The sequence below is a fragment of the Dryobates pubescens genome, chromosome 4 (assembly GCF_014839835.1).
Source record: "Dryobates pubescens isolate bDryPub1 chromosome 4, bDryPub1.pri, whole genome shotgun sequence".
Lineage (NCBI taxonomy): Eukaryota > Metazoa > Chordata > Aves > Piciformes > Picidae > Dryobates > Dryobates pubescens.
Genome location: NC_071615.1, coordinates 21436780 through 21462251, shown reverse-complemented (window position 1 = coordinate 21462251; position 25472 = coordinate 21436780). Strand labels below are relative to the sequence as shown.

At 44.5% G+C, this 25472-nt stretch overlaps 1 protein-coding gene across 1 annotated transcript in view; it reads right to left on the bottom strand.

The window, feature by feature from the left end:
- The window catches only part of CPNE4 (copine 4), a 148966-nt gene that overhangs the window by 44172 nt on the left and 79322 nt on the right, over positions 1 to 25472 (bottom strand). Inside the window, exons 6-7 of the mRNA XM_054160928.1 lie at positions 23664 to 23747; positions 22536 to 22625 (exon numbers count right to left, since the gene is read on the bottom strand). Coding sequence (XP_054016903.1) covers positions 22536 to 22625; positions 23664 to 23747 — 174 coding nt within the window. The remainder of the gene's footprint in view (positions 1 to 22535; positions 22626 to 23663; positions 23748 to 25472) is intronic.

Below are 25472 nucleotides of genomic sequence, written 5' to 3'. Positions count from 1 at the left end.
CTACTCATCTTGAATGAGTTCTTCTTGTGCCTAAGTACTGACAAACTCCTCTCTCTGCTTTTCTCCTCTTCCTTTTTCCCTTAGATAGGGTGGAGGAAGGGATCAGGGAGGGGGAAGCTGTTGGTAACCCCCTGGTTTTGTCCAGGGGAGCTCTTGTGCTGTTTATAAATTGTAAATACATGTGAATATTGTATATTTTGTACATATTCGTTGCATTACATATTTTAGATTGTAATTCTGCTTGTAAATATAGTTTCATCAGCTTCCATCTGAGCTAGTCTGGCAATTTTGTATTGAGGGGAATTTCAGTCCACCTCAGTGTGCCATGGAGCTGGCTGATGAAAGCAGGCTCATGTACGTTGGAAAGAATAGAATCATACAATCAACAAGGTTGGAAAAGACCTCAGAGATCATCAACTCCAACCTATCACCCAACACCTCATGACTGACTAAACTATGGCTTTGAGTGCCACATCCAATCCCTTTTTGAACACCTCCAGGGACAGTGACTCCATCACCTCCCTGGGCAGCATATTCCAACGGCCAACAACCCTCTCTGTGAAGAACCCTCTCCTCACCTCAAGCCTAAACTTCCCCCATGCAGTCTGAGACTGTGTCCCCTTGTTCTGGTGCTGGTTGCCTGGGAGAAGAGACCAACCCCCACCTGGCTACAAGCTCCCCTCAGGCAGCTGCAGAGAGCAACAAGGTCTCCCCTGCGCCTCCTTCCCTCCAGGCTAGACAACCCCAGCTCCCTCAGCCTCTCCTCACAGGGCTGTGGATAGAGCACCCAACCTCTTTGCCAGCTCTCGTACCGTGGGAACTGGCCCACGCTTTGCAGAATCTCCTTGAAAGGAGTCCTTGAATCCATCTTTTTGCTGGCTGTAAAAATACAAGATTATGTTCATGCTCAAGTGGTGTCCTGAAATAAGAGTAACTCACCTCACTTAAGTGCTTTACAAATATCAACTACAATACAAAGCACCATATGTCACAGGCAAACGTTACTGGTTCCATGTATGCAATCAGTGGAGGTCACAGAGCTTGGAAGCTGAAGGCAGCAGCACTTGGTGCCATCCGGACTGTTTGCCAGTGCTGCCCAACAGTGACTGTTCAAACCAAGCCTCACTGGCAGTCATTGCTAAATTCATGCACAACCATGAGTATCTCAGTGGAGAAAGGAGGAAGAAAGGCCCATTTTAAAAGGAAGACATTTCCCCAGGTGGATGCAGATGAAAACTTCCCCTGGTTTATTTGTGTTCAGCTTTTTCACTCAGCATAGATTTTGACTTTTACTATATATGGAGCTTCTGAGCAGCACACAAGAGAATTTGGCACTGGAGCTACAACAGCACAGGCTTCCCCAGCTGAACCTCCTCATACTTCCCAGAAGATGACAGCTAGGTTCATCTTGCTACCTCTGCAGGAGCAAAACCCCTCACTTGCCCAACTTCTGATTTTAATTACATTTCAGAAAACCATAATCTGCACCATCCTCCAGCTTCAGCCAATGCTGATGTTCTGGGATGTGAGGATGCCTAGATAAGAAACAAACCAATTTCTCTATCTAATGTCCCCCATGGAGTGAAGCAGGGTTCCTGTTTGATAAATAGGATTCCAGCCTCAGATTCAGATCTCTTGCAAGGTTAATTTGCGTGATCTGACTTGAGAGAAAGAAGTGGTGTTCCAAGTCCCAGTGTGAATCAGACTGTCTTCACTGAGTGAAATTCCTGTACCACTGCATACAGTGATTATTCCCACGCTGACCATCCTGCCTCGGTTTAACTCAGGAGAACTGAACGAGAGAAAAGGCTGAGCACTGCAAGCATGCCTCTGTAGGGGAGTGTATGTGGGTACAGAGATTATTTTTCCTTGGGGAAAATGCTTCAAGTGACTTGTTCCCATTAGGTTGTTATACAATCACCTTTGGGCAGGGGGAACGGAGAGACGTAGAACTTAAACTTTCAGTTGACGAGCCAGCCCCCAACACACTCCCAAGGCTCATTTGCAGGAGACTAACAGTGAGTCTCATGGATAAATCCTGCCTGCAGGCAGTTGACAGCCAGACCATGAAAGCACTCCTGGAAAAGAACCCATCTATATTTCCCTCAGCTGGCCAGACACTACAGACTGCCACATGCCAGCAAAGCCTCTCAACTTCCCAGTCTTGCCAACCCGAGTTTCCATGCCCCCACACGCAGTAAGGAGTGGAGAGGATCTCTTTCAGAGAAGTTTTAGGTAGGGTTTACATGACTCTTCCTATCTCACAAAAAAACAAAGTCTTGAGGCACATGTCAGTGACTTGCTATGCTCTAGAATCACTGCAGGTGGTGTGAAGTGGCAAAGGCTACCAACAGAAACTTTTCTGTGATTCCTTCTCTAGGATCAGCGACAATGTAAAAAAACCAAACCAAAATGGACCCAGAAAACCCAAACAGAGAAGATTAAAAAAAACTCAGAAAAAAAAATGTACTTGATCAAAATTACTTTTCTGTCTATGTCTCATCAGGGTTGTTGCTACTTGCTAACAAAACAAATCATCTGCCCTGAAAAGTGTGTGTGTTTATGAAGACAAAGCTGTCCAGCAAATGAGAGAGTAGGCTGGAGCCTTTTGAAAGCAAATGTAAAATAGTGACTTTCCATCTCAGTCAAGGAGGTTCCAGTTTTTGAGTCTATGTCTTTGGCCTAATAGTCCAAAACAGAGCATGCAGCTTTTTCACATGTTCTGATAAACACGAAATCAATAGCAAAACAATCCTGGTTTGAGACAGCCAATATGTCTCAGATGGTTTTCTCCATGACTATCCCTCCTTTTAGTTCCCAGTCTGTTTTGGCTTTGTGCAAAAGAACCTTAATGCAAGGGGATAAACTTGAGCACTGACCCAGCAGTGCCTCTCATTATCAACATTTATCTGAGATTTCCGCTCATCCAGCTAACCAATCCCTGCACATCAAAGCAAGGCTTTGCTCACCGACAGACCTCTCTGATGTACCTCCTGGAGATGCTGCAGACACAGCACTGACATTTCTCACAATTCATGGATGGGTATCAAAATGTTCTCCACCTGAACAAAATTCTACCCAGTTCCCATCATCTACACTCAGGTCCTAAAAAAAGCTCAAGTCAGCTTTATCTTGCACTGTGAAAGTCAGCAGATAAGAATCGGCCATTGCCTTCTGTGTGGAGCAGGGAAGGAAGATGACAATAGCTGGCAGGAGCACAAAGTGCTCTTCTTCCCCAGAGCAGCATGAGTTTGTCCCCAAACATCATTTGTAACTATAATGTGTCCTCTATGCAGACACTGATTACACTGAGCTTTCTCTTGCCAGTCACTGGGGGAGTTAATTACATGTCTCTCGGGTATCATTCCAGAAGAATGACTTGGAAAACCACCACTGGGGTTAGTGGCCTGAACTGGTCATGCCAGCCACTGATGATATCATATCACAAACACCAGTGGAAGTGGGTCCTCCCAGTTATGGGTCATTTACAAATTCATTTACAAAGCTAAGACAGCAGAGGTTTCAAATGTGGAAAGTGGTCAAATGTACTAAGTGGTCAAGAAACCAAGTAAGAAATGTGAAGCAACTCTAAACTTTTATGAAAGCAACATTACAAGCCATGTTTCCTGCAGAAAACAAGGAGATGAAACATGGAGATTTGGAGATGAAGCACAGAAAGAGTGCACAGGCTGCTAGAGCTGCAACAGCTGGAGTGATGCAGAAAGGCACAGGTAAAGGTTAAACCTCAGCTTAACTTAAAGGCAAGGGTCTGAGCACAAAGGTCACAGTTCCTCATCTCACACCCACATACTAATCTGTTAAATCCATCCTTAGGAAACCACTACTGAACATTTTGCACTTGTCACATCAGTCATCATCAGGTGAAAATGTTCTCATCTCTGGGGTTTGTTGTTACTGTAACCTTCAGTTTGTGCCTCCACACAGACACTGCTGCTTCAAGGTGATCCCTCCATGTGCCTCCTCCTGGTCAGCGCATAGATTACGTACTCCAAAAACTCCAGGCAGGCCTTTTCCAGCACTGCTTCTCCGTCAGTTTTCTGCACAGTTATTTTATCTGCTCTGTTGCATTTGGTGTTGAATTCATCTCCTGCACAGGTGATGAAAGCATCTACCTGAAGAACCTAAAACCCTGCACCAGTACAACACATCACCAGAGACGTCCAGTGAGAGCCAAATGAAGATTGTGACTTGGATCTTTCAGAAAGGTTACACCTCAGCTAAAGAGCAGATATTTTCCTCTCCCTTGGAAGCTTATGAACAAGCCCAAGCTGTGAGGCAGTTAACACTGCTGAGAAAGAGCACATTGTTTCTGTAACTGCTCACATTTTGGGGTTTGTAGACACACAGTAGCCTAGTTTCTGGGTTTTGTTCTTGTACTGGGTGAAGAAGACGACTCTGACAGATTACTCTGCCTGTCTAAATCTACAGCATTCCTTCCCTGTGTGCATTCCCCTGTATCCACTGAAGTGTTTAAGAAATGTGCTCCATAACTGTGAGTTCCAAGCAGCTGCTCTGTAGTGCCTGGGTTATGTCTTGCCCTTACACCTGTAGTGGGGTGGAAACATGAGGGACCTCAATGGGGAACCTGGCACAAATGGGACGCTCCTGAGCTTGCCAGTTAGGTACCATCTCTTGAGGGATCTAAGGTGCCCAGCTCCCTAGTTACTCATGATGCTTGGCAAATCTGAAGGTAGACAGATGAGTTGAGCTCAGCAGCCTCTTCTGAAAGAACATTTTGTAAAGATAGGGGCATGGGAGGAAGGGAGAAAAGCTGTGGCAGAAAATATGCTGTGGAAAATAGAACCACTGAGGTTGCCACATGGCTGAAATGGTCTAGAAACCTGATGAAAGTCTAAGCCTAATGAGGTCATTGAGAACTTTGTCACAGCACCTAGGGAGGACAGGTTCTTCCCCCATGGAGAAGATGAGATGCTGTAGAGTACCTATGTATAACACATAGTAACTCTACTTTAATGTAAAGAATACAGACTAAATTCATAAAACACAGTGTATATGTAGTATAATACACAGCCTCTCATATATGATATTAGATATATAGTAATAAAAATAATATATTAATCTTGCTTTATCTGAATCCTTCCCTGCTTCCTGAGCAAGGAAACACAATGTTGTGTGAACACTGACTCATTAGGAATGTCAGCTACCTAGGCTGAAACTAAAACAAGAGATCTGACAGCCTTCTGTGAGTGTAACTGAAGAGACAAATACTCTGCTGCATGAAGAATGCAACAGAAAGTAGTTGCCTTAAATTTCTATTGTGACTACTTTTTTTTTTCCCTCTCATTTTTTCCCCCCAAATATTCAATGCAAAGCATGTGCAAACAGTCATTCATTGGAGTACATTTGTCTCACTCTCTTTTCCTCCCTCTTCTGAACAACCTATGAACAGATGCTGAATTCTGTGAAATGATTTCTTTATTTTGAAGCTTATCCTGTTTCTCACTTCTGAGCACTTTGTTGTTACTAATTCAAGGCTCAAAGTTTGGTACTAAACAGCCTCAACAAAATTCTGACCTACTCACAATGCAGCAGAATGAAGAGCCCAGATTGTCCAGAATCCATGGTGAGAAGCCCACCATTAGGATTTGAAGCAAGGCAATGCATGTTCAGATTCTGTTTCCTGGCATGCTTGCCAGTGATGATAGAAGGTAATATTGTTTGGTATCAAGTTCATCTCTGGGATTTTAATTTCTAAAAGACACTTAGCAGTTTTGAAAATACTCTTGTACCCAGCCACCCTTCTTCCTTCAAGAAAAGCCAACAAAAAATAACAGCAAATGAAGAGACAGACAGCTGTCATCAGTGATGTATGGAAGAGGTGGCCAAGATGCACCTTTGCCCTAACTCCAGAGAACCAAGATTTTGGCAAAGGATACCAGTGAAGCCAGACACCCTGAGCTGGTCTGAGGCTGGCAGTGGTGCCATTTGAGCAGACTCTCAGATAAAAGGCTTACAGAGTGAGTTTCAGCACATGGATGACCCTCCAGATTCAGAGATCAAAAACTGCTGCAAAGAATTTCTGCTGCTGTTCCACCTGAGATGTGCCAAAACACTTCTTCAAAGGACAAGAGAGCTGACCCTGTTTACTGGCCTCATTCCAGCACAAGCAATTAAATTTCTACATCTCACCACCCCTTGGAGTTCAGGCTGGAACAAGGTTTTTTGAAGCTCCCTGCCCTGCACAGTGGCAGAGTGATTCTGTGCTTCTCAGGACATGCCACTGTTCCCTCCAGAGATGGAGCTGAAGCACAGAAAATGAAGCCTCACGAGTGAGACTTGGCAATCATTGTGCTGAAAGCAACTGAGACCCAAGACCTTAACTGCTTACAGTAGTGCCACCAGAAAATCTAGGTCTGGACCCTTTGTGTTATTGAAGATGACTAAGCTGTGAAGAGCAACTAAAAATACCAATGCTTCCATGGCACCACAGCTCAGAGAAATAAAATGAAGAAACCTCTGCACACATTTGACTGTTTTCTGCTTCCCTCTCTACCCTTCAAATTCCAGGGTGCATGGGAGTCATGAGCCTAAATGACAGAAAGTTGCTGATTGCTTGTAAACTGTAAAATCAAAGCCTGCCTGTTTCAGTATGCTGGCTCTCCAGCTAGCACTGCCCACCAATACACCCCAGACTGAGCAAGACTGCCAAGGAAAGGGGGAAAAGCAGCACAGTTGTGGGGCTGGAGTGTTTTGGAACAGTTAAACCCAGGGAACAAAGGCAGCAACGCCTGTTACCGCTGGGGGAGCAGAGGGCTCAGGTGTTTGGATAATGCCAAGATATGCAGGGGCTGGGAAAAATTAGAACTTCAGGAACAAGCAGAGAGAGTGATTGCCCACTGGGATGGGCTGCCTGAGGAGGTGGTGGGGTCGCCGTTGCTGGGGGTGTTCAGGGCAAGGCTTGACAGGATGCTTGGTTGTATGGTTTAGTTGATTGGGTAGTGTTGGATGATAGGTTGGACACGATGATCTTGAAGGTCTCTTCCAACCTGGTTAATTCTATTCTATTCTATTCTATTCTATTCTATTCTATTCTATTCTATTCTATTCTATTCTATTCTATTCTATTCTATTCTAAGTGCAGCCAGTACTCTAAAGCCAGACCTTCAAGAGCTGAGCTCTGTGTTTGTAGGTAAACAGGGGGAAGTAACAGTGCTTAGATACCCAAGTACCTTCTCTGAATGTGCAATCAGGTACTGAGATTGTATAAATGACCACAATTATGCAACAAATTACTGGAGGTGAATAAAAAGAGGTCTGTTTAAATCTAAGGTGATATTTCGTTCCTTAATGTCAACATTCTGTTAGATTAATGAGCAACTTCCTTTGCATTCAGGAAAATGATGTAGGTGTGGATGCTCCTTCATCACTCTCCTGGGTGAATTATGAAGCTGTTATTAAAATAATTACCAATGGAATAAGAAGGAGAATCAACATTTAATTCACTGTAATGAGAATCTCTATTTCCTCCTAATGTGGCTGCTTTAGTTCACTATGATTACAGCAAGTAAGGTCTTTTAAGTAAGCATGTGCCTGGATCAATAGGCTGGCTATAAAACTATGGCCACAGTTCAGTGAAAAAGAAACCCTACAGAGAGAAGAATATTCAGGCAAAGTGATTATTCTGACTGGCCAGCAGACATTCCCTGAAAGCTACTCATAAGACAAAGTAATTGAGAAGAAATCCAAGCCATAAACACCAAGTTCATCCTATTTTCATACATCTATGCAAAGCACAAATGTGCTCTGTCTTTAAAACTGCAAAAAAAGGAGATGGAAGAAAAAGCACTGAAAACCCATGTCAGAAACCACACAGTGTAAGTAATGCTAATGAAGAATTCATAGCAGAAGGCTCCTCTGGCACTAGGAGACAGGCTTCCCTAAGAAAGGACAGAAGAGAAAACCCCATCAGGGAGATGAGGAGGACACAAAGCAGCAACATTAATCCTTAGTGATTCTCATTTTACCCTGCTAAGAGAAAGAAAATTCACCATTGGGTTCAAGCACAGCCTACAGGGTCCATGTTCTCCCTGTCTGTGATGTGTTCACAGGGACTGACATCTGCGGTGAAGTGTTGTAACAGGTTCCAGCACACTTGGTATCATCAGCAGCTACAGAGAATCATGTCACTGAGGTTTATCAGATGCCCTAGCAACTCACCAATGCAAAGATTTTGGTTTCATCGACTTAATTTTCCAGGAAAATTATGTGCAATGTAAGCTCTTATTACAGCAAGTGACTTCTACAAACGCCGGGCTGCTGTTGCCCCTCCCCTCGCTTTGCTAAAGGCTTTCATTCCTGCGGAGCACACTCTCGGGAGCCACCTCTACAGAGCTCTGGTCTGCAGGTGGCACCATTATGTCATTATGAAACCAAAGAAGATGATTCCTGGGACAGACAGCAGCACCGAGGAGGGGAGCCTAGCCTACTTAAGGAAATACTCCATGAGTATAAAGTATGCAATCTAACACTACTCATGCATAGGAAAAACAATTCTCTCTGAGGCAAAGATTAGGAGGTATCATCTAATGTGAACTGTCAACATTAGCTGAAGTAAATGGAGCTGTATCACTGACACCAGTGCAGAATGTCCCTTTGACCTCCAGTGGCCTTTGGATGGGGCCTTCAGAACTAAAGAAGACATCTGCAAGCATAATAGCATGAGATCTTTATCTTTAAAAGAGCTGGCCAGGGGAAAGCAGATGCCACAGAAGAGTTAATTCTGCTGTACAGTCTGCTGAAGTGAAAAGCAGGGACAATGGTGACAAAAATCAAGCTGCGCCACTTTCGGGAGTGTTACCAAAATGAAAACACTGCTTACAAAGCACCGATAAAAGTCTGGAATCAGTGTATCCATGGTCTACAACAGGAACAAGCAGGGGACCAGGAACCCCTCCTGTACACAGCTCTCATCCTCCCAAATGCTGAGCCTACCCTATGTACATGTAAGAAGCAGGTAGTGGAGCTAGCAGGAACAGGATGCTGGCTTTGCAGAGCTGCCTGGAAACAGAGGGAGCTCCAACACCACTTACCTGAGGTTGTGCTGTCATATGTGGGAAAACCACATCAGACCTGTGTCCAACACTAAACCACCCAACGCAGCCCACTAACCATAGAAGCTCTTCGCTCAGCACAGACTTTTCTCCACCCTTCACATGTATGCATAGAAATGCTTCTAATTTGTGATCATTCTGCTGTGACTCCCAGAAGACACCTATGGAGCACTCAGGATGGGGTTACGGACCTCTTGCCAGCAAGAGACCAGCATGCAAGGTGTGCAGCACACAGCAGCACACCTGCTGCCATTAGCCAGGCACCAGCATGGCAGTGGTGAGCTGCACAGCCTGTCAGGTCCCTGAAGTCCCACTGGGAGGAGTTCGTGAGGCAGCAACAGCTTCCAGCTCCCTGTAAGTCACCAAGTTGAGCTCCCCTAAGCTACAGAAACTGTCCCCCAGAGAGCAACTTCGGATGGAAGAAAAGTGCAGCTTAGCAATCTGTCAAGATGTGAAAGTGAGGCTGAGTAGTCAGTGGGGACTCACAAGTGGACAGAATCTTTCAAGAAGTGCAAAGAGAAACAGGTAAATAATCTTCTACATGAATGGGTCTGGGAGTGCTCAAGGCTGACAGAAGTCTGTCACATTGGACAGAGATGTCTTCAGTAGCTCTCCCAGGCTTTGCGTGCTGACTGCACTCAGAGCAGCGTCAGGATGATTCCCAGCAGTGTACGAAGAACTGGCATGGTACCTAAGCACAGGGTGCAGCATCTGGAACCCCTAGAATGCCTTGGGGCCAGGAGTTAACTTCTGCGCATTTCTTTAACTCCTCTGTTAGCAGGAGGTGACAATAATCATGCTGGCCAAGTCCTTTGATCAGATATGCCAAAGGCTCCAAAAGGAGACACTGCTCTCTTTGAAAGGAAGGATTGTTGTTAAGCACTCTAGGCTCCTCATGCTCTAGTCTCCTTCCTTCCAACAGTCTGGCTACTCTGCATATCTCCAAGAGCCTCTAAGAATGATATGGGACAGAAGGGGAATCTTTTTCGCTCTCTAAAGTGTCTTCAGGAACTTAAAAGCCTCCTTTTTTCTGTATCAGGACAAACCTGGGACTCTTCACATTTCTCTTAGTGACGCAAAACTGTGCTCCTGCCCTGTGGAGAGCGTACTTCTACCTCTGACTGCTCCTCCATTTTCCCCACTTCATCCACTGAGACAGGAGTTATTCCAGCCTTCTGCTTGGTACCTCTCTGCCTTACTCCCCTCTGCTGGAGCTGCTTCTGCTTTGCATAAACTGTTAAACATTTATTAAAGCAAGGTTTTGACCTCAAGTTTCTCCTGTCAAAGGAGAACATTTTAAATATGGGATGCTAACATCATCCTTTCTCTTGTTCAGTCCCCTCAGTGCAGTTGTACAACATGGATATGCCTCAGCAGCAAGGACTGGTGACATCAGCTGCCATCAGCCCATCTACAGGTGCCTTGTGTTCCAATAGCTTCCCTACATCTCAGTGGGCCATGGGCTCTGGCACTGCTCCTTGCTTGCTTTCTCACTGTCTCTGTAACCAGAGATACTCCTCATGGGATGGTTTTGTCAAAATAGTTGATTTCCATGGATTTTGAGAGGCAGTAAAATGAATCTTTTCTGGTGAACAGTAGTGTGAAATACCTACTGATGTTTAGGTGCCATCCAACAGCACTGCTGAGTGTCACAAACATGTGGCAGTGCACCCTGCTTCTGACGCTGATGAGACCCAAACCAAATTAGCACTCTGCCCATCCTCTGGTGCTAGGGGAAAAATGGACTCAAGGTGCAGAATTTCCTGGCTACGCTGCCTCTGTGATGATGTCCCTGAATGAAACCAGAGCGTGTTGTGACTTGTCCCAGGCATTAAAACATGGTGACTATTTCTTAACTCACCTGTTAAAGAAGTGAGTCTCCATACATAGAAACGAAGTTTGCAAACCTGAGCAGAAGGTAAGCATTAGGATCACAAAATGCCCTGCTCTTATTTCAGTCATGAAACTCACTGAAGTCTGATTCATTCCTGCCAACAATGGTGCTTGGCAGTATTGTCTGAGGTACTGGCAGGATCAGGGTTTGACTTTCTCTGGCTCTCTCCAGCATGGTTGTGTTGTTATTAACTTCATGTCTACAAAAAAATATTTCACTGTGAAGAATTTTAAAACCCTTAAAGAAAATGCCCTGAATAAATATTGCACAGAATCATTTGGGTTGGAAAAGGTGAGTCCCAACCTTTCTCTAACTCTACCAAGTCTGGTGCTAAACCACATCCCCCAGCACCGTATCTCTGCATCTTTTAAACACCACCAGGGGTGGTATGATTCAACCACCTCCCTGGGGAGCCTCTTCTAGTCTCTGAGAACCCTTTCAGTGAAGAAGTTCCTTCCAATATTCAATCTAAACCTCTCCTGGTGCAATTTAAGGCCAGTTCCTCTTGTGCTATCATGTGTTACTAGAGAGGAGAGACCACCACCCACCTTCCTACAACCTCCCTTCAGGTAGCTGCAGAGAGTGGTAATGTTTCCCCTAAGCCTCCTTCTCTCCAGAGTAACTATGAAGTGAATGCAGTAAGGGAAGACAGGTTAGGTCCACACACTGAAACTGTGAACTAAAGAAATGCATTTAATGCCCAAGAAAGGAGGGATGCTCCTTACAGTGGCTATGACTCTGATCTCACTCACTCACAGATGTCTGTTACCACAGCACAGGAGGTGCAGGTACAAAATCCAATGCAGTTGGCAGAAGTGTCTTTTGGTGCTGTGTTACAAGATTCCATCTTTCAGAAGCACTGCAAATGCCCAGAGGAATGAACGGAACAAGACAATCAGCTGGCCCCTACCAGGAGCAAGGGCTCCTGTGAAATGGACCAAGTCAGTCAGTTTAGCAGATAGAATAGAATAGAGCAGAACAGAATTAACCAGGTTGGAAATGACCTTTGACTTCATCAAATCCAATCTATCACCAAACACTATCTAATCAACTAAACCATGGCACTAAGTGCTCCATCCAGTCTCTTCTTAAACTCCTCCAGTGATGGTGACTCCACCACCTCCCTGGGCAGCACATTCCAATGGCCAATCACGCTTTCTGTGAAGATCTTCTTCCTAGCATCCAGCCTAAACCTCCCCTGGCACAGCTTGAGACTGTGTCCTCTTGTTCTGGTGCTGGTTGCCTGGGAGAAGAGACCAACCCCCACCTGGCTACAACCTCGCTTCAGGCAGTTGTAGAAAGCAGTAAGGTCTCCTCTGAGCCTCCTCTTCTCCAGGCTAAGCAACCCCAACTCCCTCAGCCTCTCCTCACAGGGCTTGTGCTCCAAACTACTCCCCAGCTTTGTTGCCCTTCTCTGGACACATTCCAGCAACTCAACATCTTTCCTAAACTGAGGGGCCCAGAACTGGACACAACACAATGAATTAGGAGATGCAGAAATAACCTTGCAAACATTTTTTCACTGGAGACCTGTGATTTTGATTCCTCCAGCTCAAGACCCTTCAAGAGACTTTTCAGAAGGTGCTGAGAAGACACCCCTTTAAAAAGTCTCATCTTCCTGGACTGCCTCAGGTTAGGTGCACGGCAATAGGTGATAGTTTTTTATACCCCAGCCAAAGATTTTCAGTGTATTTCAGGCTCCGGTCACCTGAATTCAGTTTACTTCTACCTTTAGGAAGATGAAACCAGGCTTCCTATTTATTCTCTGCTTCTACATATTCATGTAAGAGAAAGGCTGCAAATGAGGTCATTCAAATTCATAATGGCAATGTCCTTTCCATGCTAATTCTATAATTTTGTATTCACCCATGGTATCTAGATCTAAACTACCATCAGAAGGCCTGTAATTAGTCTTGTTTCTTCCAGGGGATGCCTCCTGAAGCTCAGGGGTGGGGTCTGTTATCCAGTGACTCAGTACAGACCCACGCCTAAAGAACACCTCAGAAAGCCTTTTGACTGAAGTCACTTCACTGCTAGGCTTTATTTCTGCCATTAATTTGGTGGAGATAATCAAATATTTAAGGAGCTCTGAATGGGGCATTAATAAAATGTATAGGAAAAAAACAACTTTGGAAGTGCTGATATGATGTTGGCTACCTGTGGTGGCTGCACTGAAACAGAAACAGCCAGAAGAAAGGTTCAGGTATCATTCCTGAATATCCCAAGATATCATCCTTTTGGGCCCCATCCCTGGAGGTTTTTAAGGCCAGGCTGGATGTGGCCTTGGGCAACCTGCTATAGTGTGAGGTGTCCCTGCCCATGGCAGGGGGGTTGGAACTGGATGATCCATGAGGTCCCTTCCAACCCTAACAAATCTATGATTCTATGATTTGTGCTTATCCTCCTTCAGGAGTCAGTGGAGAGAAAAAGCAACCAAGCAGCAATGCTCAGACTTGGATTTGCTCTGTAGTAGGTTTGGTATAAAATTCAAGGCAATGTAGGATGAACGTCAGATGTAGATACTAAAATCAAATAATTCTTCAGACTGGGATTTACCTGTCCCTCAGGAACTGAGATGTAAGAGCCAGCAATGCAGAAACATACAAAACAATTAAGATCCTTTTTGGGAATCCCTTTGAAGCAATGGAGACTCCGAACATAAAGGAGATTTACATCACCTCTCAAAAAAAGCCCTGGGAAAAAGGAGTCCCACAGAGCTGTCCCTGGCAGACATTTCTGTGTCTGTGAGATAAGAAGGGATAACAGAAGAGAAGCTGGGCTAAGAAGCACTGGAAAGCCCAAAACAAAGCAGGAAACCCCTTTGGACTCAGCAGAACTGAACTTGACAGCATGAACAAAGAAACTGCCTACTGCTGGACTGCTGGGTTCAGAATAACTCTGCACATTTTCTGTTACAAACCAAACACACTGAGACATTTCTGAGTTCTCTAGGGTTCTTAAGTATAACACACATCTACGAGAAATGAATGATTATCAATTGCTGTAATTGACAGCAGTTAACTTCTTATTAACAGCAATGCACTGGAGATGGGTCATAAGCTAGAAATAAAGTTGAAAGCAAGGTAGTGACCATTTTATTTCAGAGCAATACCTTTTAACTGGGGCAGAGAGGAAAGACCGAAAACAAGCTGATAGCACTTTTCCAGCTACCTCTTTATAATAGCTAAAATCACTGAGGTCTAGCAGAGGAAAAGGCACTAAGGAATTATTAACTATCATGGCAACACCACATGAAAAATTGATTCTCAAGGAGGAGCGGTTTTAAGCAGCTTGTTCATCTTTTAAGAAATCAAAGTGGAATATAAAAGTCATGCATCAAGCTGCTTTTATAAACTCCAAGCACAACTAATTTCAAAAGAAACACTGCTTCATTCATGTCCATTGACTAAAAGCCTTCATGCTCAAACACAGTTATGTTTCTCCAGTGTAAGAAGTGACAGTGAACAGAAGAGGTGGCAGTTGCTCCTTGCAGTGCTGTAACACTCATGTTAATAACACTCTCTGGTGGAGATGAAAAGAATGTTTAATCACAGAGGCAGGGGAACTTCTCAAGTGCTATTCCAAGCTTACAGGGTATTTTAAGATTCTCAGAATACTCTCAGGGTACTTCATTTACCAAACATCCCAAACAGAAAATGAAAACGAGTACTCGGTGGTTCCTTCTCATAGACGACAGCTGGCCAGCGCAGCTCTTTTCTGTCTGAAGTGTATTGCTCTGAAATATGCTTTTATACAAGCCATGGGGGGCTTAAATCCCACACCTGAACGGCACAGTTGATGCCTGTGTGCTGCCTGACCCCAGGAATGTCCCTCTGAGCTTGCCAGCACCCAGCCTCCCTGAACAAGAGCTGAAGTCTGTGAAATGCTGTCCAAAAGCACAGTTCACAAACTTGCTCTGTTTGAACCAGAAACAGGAACGGGCCTTTGATTCCCAGCTTTAAAATTGAAAGAGAAGAAAATCCATCTATAAAGTGTTGTCTTCAGTAGCAAAGAATAAACACACCTTGTCTTGACAGGATGTCAGACTCAAACTGTTTCAGTTGAACTAAGCTGGAGGGTTTGGGGAAAAAAACTGGGATGAAAATGCTAACAAGCTTTGTTTGGCCCTTTGTATTTATGATGGTTTTGAGAGGTCGTTAAGCATAAGGACAGTGCAAGCAGAGGACTGGGTGAAAAAGAGAGCAAGCACAAGGCTCTCCTGAAGCCCAGCACTTTGTTGCACATGCAGGCTGTTCACCAGCTGCTCTTGTAGAGCTTGTGCAGAATTACACAGACTCCTGTCTCCAGAACATCGAGTGGAAATACACATTTGTAAGCCACCAAAGGCTCCTGCCATCACTGGATTCTGGGCAAACTTCCCTAAAAGATGCAGGACAATAGATTTGAAAAAAGACCAATCATTCTGGATGTTTCTGATGAGTAAAATTGACCAGTGCTGAGATATTGTAGCAACGGACATCCTGTAAGCAGCACATGTTGACGGACAGATAAAATATGGCCAGTGAGAGAAGAGGATTTGCCTTGGCAACCAGCAACACAATAGCACTGCCAAAATGTGCATCTTTTCATTCTTCCCAGTCCTGGCAAGCCAATCAGGGAAGCTTTCAGCACTAAAACCAGGCCTGTGTTTTGCAGAATTCACTGGGGTTGTGAAGGATCACTGTTTCTGCAGCTTCAATTAGCAGACACGCATCCTTGAACCTCAGCATCACAGGTGGAACTGATTCCAGTGCCAGCCTTGCTAATGCTTACTCCTTGAAAGACAAAATTATGGTTACTTTTTTAAATATTAACCACAGGCAAACCTCTGCATGTCTTTAGAATGAAGGAGTGCTTAAAGTTAATATCCTGCAGAGAGATCACTTAGCTTTACAGAAAACCTCTGTTATTTGCCTATAGAGGACTGCTCACCAACACAAGCCCAACAACAGAGAATCTTTCTCTGACTCTCACCCAAACTTCACCTTCACCTCCTAAGCACCTCTGAATATCTGTCCTATCACTGCCCTTGACCTTAACCTTGGTGGAAAGCCTGTCCCTGCGCACACAGCAATGACAGCAACACAGTGGGTGTAATGGGAACAATCTGCTGCTTTCGGCAGGAAGGCAGGAAACAAGCAGCCAAAGAAATCGGTGCTAGGAGCTGTGTGAGACAGATCAGGGCCCTGTTTCTGTATCAATAAAGGCTGAGGCAAATAACTCAAATGTCAACAGCTTCACAAGTAGATGCTTCATGCTCTGAACAGCCAGGAAAGGAGAGCAGGTTGGCCTGTGAGAGCAGTCAATGAAAGTGCCAGGATTCTGTATTTTACTTCTGCAGGGTCACCTTAAAGCCATGCAGTAGTGAGGATTTAAAGCTCTTAAGGAGAATCAGGGTTCAAGTGCTGTGAATCAACAAATCTAGGCTACTAAAATCACCATTCTAACTTTTGAAATGTGCACAAGATGATTAAAATGACGAGTTAGTGATTTTGAATTGTTTTCTGCAAGCTTTCCATATGCATAAGTCTGCCTGGAGAAGCACAAGCTGCATCCTGACAAGGAACGCCATCATCTCACGCTGCTGACACAGCTTCCGTGTAGCAGAAGGCAACATGTCAGGGACAGGACATAACAGACTCATGAACGTCCACAGTACCACTGGGGGCTGCTGTTACCACAACCTCAGTTTCAGCCACACAGGGCACTTCCTGCTGCCCAGCTCTGACCCATCCACTGTGCTTTACCCCTGTCTTCTCCAGGGCTGGCAGGCTGTAATACAAGCAAATTCCTTGAGACCAGCATGGCACAAGGAATGGCTAGAGCCAAGCCACACTTCTGCTCCCCTCATCTCAGCCAGCTCCTTCCACGTGTCAGGACTCCCAGGAGAGGGACAAGGGATGGAGGAAGGGCTGAAGTGTAGCAGGGATATCCACACTTGAGAGAGGGTGGGAAGGTTTCCTTACGATGTTCAAGCCAACTGCAAGAGGAAGTGTCCATGGCTGGATCCTGACTCTTTCCAGATCCTCTGCACCTTCCTCCTTAGTGACAGAAGCAAGTTCAGTGCTAACCTTCAGCACTACTTGCATCAACACACCTCACTTATTAATAACATCTACCACCAGTCTGCAGCAGCATTTTTTCCCCTCCAGGTGCTCTTGTATCCATGAATGGTTGCTTGTAGTATTATGAAGAAAACACCCTGGGAAGCTGACAATAGGCAAATCTTTTCCTCCCACATTTTATCTGGGTCAGGAGTCAAAGACTCATTTGTGGCACAACTCTGACAGAGTATTTTTTTTTTCATATTTTGAAGAGCAGGAGTCTGAAACACTCCTGTCTGTCTACAAGCAGAATTGTGCCCGATGTGAGTTGCCTCCTTAATTAGCCTGCAAAAGAAGCCTTGCTTTCCAGACAGACAGTCATCAGCTTTTCAGATACTTTGCTTGCAACTAGAAATGGATTCATTGCAAACCAGAAATAGATGATATCAAACATGTATTCTGCTGAAGGAGAGCACTTTCCTGGAAAATCTATATACAAGAAAGAAAGGCAGCACATGGCTGGGCATGAGTGGTCAGGGTGAGTGCTGGAAGGAACACATAGAGTTCCCCAAGCTCTACTGCAGCTCCTGCAGAGCTGCATGGGACCAGCCTGGCTTCTCTGTGAGTTTGCACACAGCAAACTAGACACACCTCAACTCCACATCATCCATTTACTACTCACCTTGTCAGGATGCTGTAGTGAAGGAGCCATGCCACCCAGCTGGGAGGAAACAGGGGTCTGACCAACAGAGATGTAAATTCTCTTAAGGGTATGTGTGGTAGGTGAGATGAGTGTGTACAGGAGGGCTAAATACATATTGCCAGAACCTTCACACTTTCCAAGTGACCCCTCTGTACTGAGACATCTTTGAAAACCTTTAAAGTCTAGACACACTTAAAGTTATTTCTGCTCTCATGTTACCCAGCATTTCACAATCATTAATTTATAATCAGGTCCCTGAAGCTATTTCCTATAATTTTTTTTTTAAACAAACCCTTTGTTTTGCCATAAATCTGATGCTGCTGTGCTCCCTGGGGATGCTGCCCTTTAAAACACACATATTTAATTATCTGCAGCGTGTACCCACCATTGTGTAGTATGTGAGTACAGAAACTATAAAGGTACCATTTATTGGTAGGATTTTAAGGTGAGCTTTCTATTTAAATAGCAAAAATATATTGCTCATAGCAAAGAATACATTTATTACAAGATTTAACAACAACAGGAGGATTTCCATGAGGGTGTGATTTTCAATTTACACAGTAAAAAAGGTATCTGTGAAGAAACCAAGGCTCTTTATAAGCTGCTTACGTGTCAGCCAATGTAAGGCTTTGCTACTTTATGAGAGCCTGAAATGAGATTGTCTGGAAATTGCCTTCACTATTCTTTCCAGTCTCAGCTGAAAGAAATGAAAAAAAGAATATGAAAAACTGGTTACACTTCCATTTTCTCCCATTTTTAATATCAGGAGATACTGTAAGTCACACAGCAATGTGTCCTGTAGACACAGGGCTATGAGACTGACAGATCTGCTTTAAGATAGGTGACACTTTAAAGTTCTCTCCCTACAGCATTCAGCTTCTTTACAAGGTTACAGCTAAGCCTTAATCCTGATCTGTTTTAGTGAAAGCAGAGCTTCACTTCATTCCTGTAACTCAAAATGGAAGCACTGGTCTCTAAACTTCTACCCTAAGCAGCTCTGCAACTAACACTGGGCTCTGGGGGGTGTTCAGTGCACTATCCACACTGCAACCTGAAAGCCAGGAAGGATGTCGAGGTTAACTCATCAGCATCCCCTCTGTCCATCACTGTGGAACTGATCCTCGCTGCCAGGGCTTGGCTTGGTCTGGTTTCCCATGGTCTCGGGGATAGTACTTAGTACTCAGTACATAGTTATTGCCCCCTGGAGAGCCCAGACACCTCTGGTTTAGGTTATAAGCAGCAGCACTCACAGGAACCTGTTTCATTTCAGGAGACTAAAACTCACAGACAGCTCAGGAGAGGCAAGAGAGAGCTCTTCAAAACATTTCTTGAGCTGATAAATTGCACAGCAAAGCTGTGGAAGGCTGCATTTATTTGTCTGGAGATGAAGCCACCATGACAGTAAGCTCACCAAAAAGCAATGTGCCAATTATCTGGAGGCAATCCTTTGTTATTTGCAAAAGAGAAACGTAAAAAACACTCCCTGGATCCCCTAATCCAGCCAAACAAACACACACATGACATTTCTGTTTGCTTCTTGTCCTCTCCTTGCCCTTGTTTCACATAATGGATGCTCAGCAATGTCAGGACAAAGTTTCTTCATTTCTGCCCCAGGGCTCATGGAACCAGGAGCTCCAAGAAGCAAAAACCTCCTTTTAGAGGGTGAACACTGAAGTTCAACCTGTTGGAGTCATTCAGCGGATGGGAACAAGACTCCTCTCTCTCTCTATCCTGTCCATTTCATTCACACGTAGGCTCTTCAGCCTTCTGCTGCCATCTTCACCAGCAGCCCAGACCCTGGGAGATGTGAAAATCAACTCTTCTCTTTTTAATCTCAATATATCAGATGCTCTCTCCCTTGTGAAAACCACTTGCACCCCTAATTGTTGTGGCAACACTTGTCATTCAGACAGCTCTTTCATCTCAGAGGCACTTCACAAACATCAATTAACCCAAAGCTAGATTAATTAAGACAACAATTAATTTGCTATCTATCCAGCAGTTACAATAATGGAGAATAAAGTGGTGCTTACTAAAGTCATCAGAAAGAGTTCCCTTGACTCTAACAAAACCAGGATCAAGCTCATTCCTGGAGTCTATTTCTGTCTCCTGCATCTTCACTGCAATCTGGTATTTTCTTCCCTAACTTCTTCAACTACAGGAGTACAGCCAAGGCAAAGGGAGAGAGAACAAGGGATCTGTCCGGTGCTGAAATCTTGCAGCCACCCTGCACAGAGTTTATGAGGATTGATCAGATCAGTCCTTGACATGCTCAGGTAAATCAGGGTTCCAAACATGCTGCTGCCATTAATGCATTCAGGACACTCCATGTTATAAAGTGACTGAACTCCACACTAACTCAAACTGACAAAACAGAGCACGGAACTGCAGCAAATTGCCCACAACCACTGAGGACCTTCTGAAGCCAGGCACTTGAACTGTTAATCATCGGTGCAGTGTCTCCATCATTGGCATGGAGAGAGAACAATGGGAAGAGGGGAAAGAAAGCAAGAGGAACATTTCAGAGTTGCAGTTTTCTAATGAATCATTTACTGGATGAGTCCAGTGGCATTTGTGTAAGGAGGTTTCAGAACCTGGCTTTTACAGTGTGCCATTTCATTTGGTAATGATCCTCAAAATCACATGGCAGCCTCCCAGCACACTGGTTCAAAACTCCTGCTCTGGTTAGGCAGTAAGCACTTGTACAAATATTTCTGTTAGCTTGTTAACTATATGCCACATCCCACTATGTAAGCTTAATTATTTTATGTTTCTTTTGCCCAGCAAGAAGGAACTTTCTGTTACCTAAAATTATCATCTGTGGAGTCAGTTTTACAGGAGCTTCCCCACAACATGATAACATCCTTCAAATCACTAATGAATCAGCACTGTAAAGCAGGATCTGCACCCTTCAAGGGAGAGGCAATTATTCTCAAGATTCCAGGAAAATATCCCAGCCTAATGAAAAAGAACTGACTTACTGAAAAGGTCATTTGAAGGCATCTTTTGATTCACATTAAACACACCTAAAGGTTGCATCCCCCTTTCTGAAGAGTTTCCTCAAGGAGGATCCCCCATGCAAATGCCTCTGAAGTAACATCAGAGGAAGCAGGCCAGGGGTGACTGGCTCCACTGGCATTCACTTTGTGAATATATTGAAAGGGGAAAGGCAGAAGAGCAGAGTCCACCAGAAAAGCCTGAAATCACTCAGTCAGGTACATAATCAGCAAGACTCCCCCACACTGTGATTCCTTCTGTGTGGAATTAAAAGCCCAAAGTGAACAGCAAACCCAATGAGCCTTCTCTTCCAGAACAGTGTGAAATCATTCGTCCCGTGCTTTTCTAATCATCATTCGACACTGGCTGAATTACCCTCTGTGCCATATGCTGTCTGAAGTCCTGCACAATTATTGTTGGTGGCCATGAACCATGTCTTTCCACATTAGTGCTTCAGGCAGGCTATCATAGCTAAAGAGGGCAAGAAGAAAAGCACTAATGGATTTGTCTGAATGTATTACTGCTCATATCTCCAGCTCTGCTCAGCCTTCTCCACAGGTTCTGCTCAGTTACTTTCACCAGTGGCTTTCAGAGATGTCGAGGGCTTGCAGAAGTATCACAGTTTGTAATCCACCTGTACAAGCAGAGCTGTGGTACTATAGGTCACTAGAAGCTTACTCATCTAGAGAACACTGCCTTAACATCCCAGACAGTACCCAAATCACCCCTGCTGTTTGCCTTTCCTTAACTCACAATGAGGCAGCCAATATACTTACACAGACCTTTCAGAAACATTTTTCCTCCCTAATGATCCATCCTTTAGCATGGAAGATTCACCAGCTTGGAGAAGTCAGAAGAAAGCAGTTACAACTGTTTGACAAAGACCCAACCTTCCACCTAACAAAATGCCATAACAGACCTTGGGGAACAGATTACTAAATTATTATTATGATGTTTTCATTTAATTTTAAAAATAAATATATTTTAAAATATTGCCTATTCCCATCCAGCAGAATATCAAAACCTTTCTGATAGGCTGCAGAGCTCCTTCTGTTAACACTCCAAGCAAGGACCACGTCATATAATGGTATCAAGGAAGAGGCACTGCACAGATTATTAATTTCAGCAAGTGCAAAGCTCTCAGGAAGACCTTGTTAAAAATGATCTACCACAAAAGCATAGAAAATCATGGCCTATGATAACTCCCATTGGAAAGGTTATTGCATTGCTGTTTATAAAGGTCTTGGTACAGAAAGCACATTGCCTAAGCATTGTCATATCATGGAAGGTTTGGCTCTATTTGCTCTGCTTCCATCACAAACTGAGCCAGTCTAGCAATTTTATTTTGGGGGTTAATTCTCTCAAATTAGTTGGGGGGGTAATCTCAACCCACCACACACATGTCTTTCTACTCCCTAATTCAGTGCTTCTTTTATAGAGGGGCTCCTGACATAAAGTAAGGAGGTAGTAGTTACAACAGAGACAGGGCAACCACTTCCCTTGAGTGCACTTCTCACAGTTCAGTGATGCTGGCTTCACATTATCCAACTGACTGGCAGAAGCAGGCCCATCAAGTTCTGAAAGTTACTGTAAGAGGTGTAGCTCACAACCCACTGATTACAGTGGATTACCACTTCTTTGCCCCCTTCATTTGATTGTGGTACTCATAAAGCAGCTGTATGAGCACCTTTTCCATCAGACCTGATGGCAGTGCAGAATAGTATGAATCTTCAATTGAAAAAAAGAGACACAAAGTTTTGCTTTCTCCAAGTAAAACTATTCAGAAAGTAGGAATGACTTCTGACCTTCAGCCTGCGGTCCTGGTCTCCACTGCACAGAGAATTTACAGACACTTTAAAGGTCTTCCACGCTGGATTTAAGTTATTCATCACAACCTATGAGTGAAAAGAAAGGAAGGGAATCCTGAACTTTTGCAGATCTCTAAAGAGAATGCTGACAGCCACGTTCTTCAGCACAGTATGCTCAGCAGCAAGAGAAAGCAGAGCTCAGCGGAGGTTTGCAAAACAACACACGTGGTACATGTGCCTTTAAGCAACCCTCAGGCTGCAACACTCCTCCCCTGGAAAGCCCCAGAAGGGGGCGGAAAGCCACACACAGACCACACTGCAGAGACTGCTCCAGCACTGCCGTGCCTCGGAATGCTAATGCTCAAGGTCAAGGCTGCCAGATCCACCTCTGAACTGGAAGCCATGGAGGAGCTGCAGGAGTGGGCAATGGGGATGGGCAGCATCCATTTACAGACACACTGTCTGCCTTACCAGAAGGCTTTACAGGATCCATAAGAGACAGGCTCATGATCCCCAGTATCTGTACTCCCAAATGCTGCTTTATAAGAGTGTCAGTCGTGACATGGAAGAAGGAATGATACCGGGACAGAGGCAACAAATGCAAAGTGCCCAGATCACAAATCTCTTTAGCACCAGCAGCCTGGGAGGAGGTGCAGAAGGTGCACCATTTTCAATGAGAAAATATGCTGCTGCCTGCAGCATGGGTTGGGCTAACTATAACAGGTGCAGCTCCTGACCTACAAACCTGCACTTGAATTAAATGTGGAGCTTTGGTTTCAGTGTCATCACTAACATTCCTCCCTTACCCTCATGTGCATAAGTCAAGACCCAATAACCATTGGTCAATAGTTACATAAAAGACAGAAGTGTTCCACCTGACAGCCCACCTGTATCCTTGGAATGTGGAATAGAATAGAATAGAATTAACCAGGTTGGAAAAGATTTTTGATATCATAGAGACCAACCTATCATCCAACGCTATCTAATCAACTAAACCATGGCACCAAGCGCCCCATCCAGTCTCTCCTTAAACACCTCCAGTGGTGGTGACTCCACCACCTTCCCGGGCAGCACATTGAAATGGCCAATCACTCTTTCTATGAAGAAATCCAACCCTGTCCATACCTCAGTCCTGTGAACAAGTTGTTGGGTTGCATCATCATTCATCCGGAAGATCTCCAGAAAAGGATCAGATTTGCTGAAAAAATCCTGAAATAAAACACAGGACAGGTTACTCTCAAGACTTCTTTTTCTTTATGCTTTTCAGGAACAGTGCACTACTGCCTGCCTGCCAATGAAAAATGAGATCCAGCCTAGGTTTAGTGAGGCCTCTTGGTGTCCCTCAGCAATATTTCACTCTTCTCCTTGTTCCACAAGGATTTCCAAGGCACTGCTGCTGTTCTCAGTTTTACTGCTCAATCAGAGCAGCAGAACTGTGAAATGTCACTTTACAGCGTTTTCCCTTCTTACATCCAGTCCAGAATCCTCAGCTTTAGATCCTTCACCCACCTAGCTTGTTTCTTTCTGTCTCCATACCTGTTTGGTCTTTTGACATCAGTTTTGCGTCAGATGAGGCCCCTGAGGTGTATTCTACTCTGGGTTGAATTTCACATTCCTTGCCCACCCTCTCAGACCAAAAGTAAAATGGCCAGGACACCGTGACAGCGATTAAGTACCAGGGAGAGGGACTAGAGAAGGTTGGAGAAGCAAGGCCCCTTAGGATGTGATAACATGGCCCATGTTAAGGTGACAGACAGACCAGGGGAGTGCAGGAAGTTGCTCGATGTGTCTAAGCACAAGCAAGCCTGTGACATACACAAACCCACTGCAATGCACAGCACCTTCCCCCGACGTGCATTCAGCCAAGAGACCTGAGCACTCCCACACAAACCTGCACTAATGTGATGCATTTGCTGCTGCCATAATGCACCACTCCTGAGCAGTTCCTTTGACAAATCTTTAGTACATTGATTTTCAGAGCATGGCGCTTTGTAAAACTCAGGTTTGAGGGTCAGGTCAATGTTCCCTCGGAAAAGGACCAAAGTAACCCAAAGACACAATGATTTAGAAAAATCTTTGGCAACCAGACAAGGCATTTAAGGATTTTTGAGTAGTAGTTTAATACCAGGAAAACACCTAAGCAAAGCAGTACTCATTTGTCTTTTGCAGACACCTGCTGGGGAACCTTTCCCAAGCAATTGCAAATGCTTCTCTGCGAAGAGGAAGAGCAGTATGCCTGCCTCAGAGCTCATTAATTTGTTACAGCTCTCATAAAACTGTAGCTGCTTGTTATGGTAATTGTAACAGCCTTTAATGCAGCAGAACCTTCCCAAAAGTTATTGTTCCACTGCAAAGTGTTCTCAGTGGATTTCTTGAAACAAATAGGAGCCATCTGAGCTGGCTGGCCTTCAACCCCACACAGAAATGCAGTGATGCCTTCCAAAGAAAGCCCTGCAATGAAAGATACAGCCTTTGTCTCTGCAAAGTCAGTTAACTACAGGAAACTTTCACACCTATGACTTCCTCCCCATCTCCTGCTGAATGTTCCAGGAAAAGCTGAGCACAGGTTTTACCTGTTTTGTGGCTTCTCTAAAACTCCTGCAATTGCATATGGAGGGAGTTAAAAAACCAACACCCAAACAAACAAACATGCCCTGCCTGTTAAATCACACCAAGAACTGTTGTTGTTCCCTGCCAGAAAGGGCACATTGCCATCCTGCTCCTCAAAGAGAGGGAAATGCATGTGTTTAAGGATCACAGTGTAGATCATCTTCAAAGGTGAAGGAAGGAAACTCTTGTCCATTCAAAATATCACTGACGGTTATGTATGGGAAGAATCACTGGAACAGGCTGCCCAGGGAGGTCCTTGGAGGTTTTTAAGGTCAGGCTGGATGGGGCTCTGAGCAATCTGATCTAGTGTGAGGTGTCCCTGCC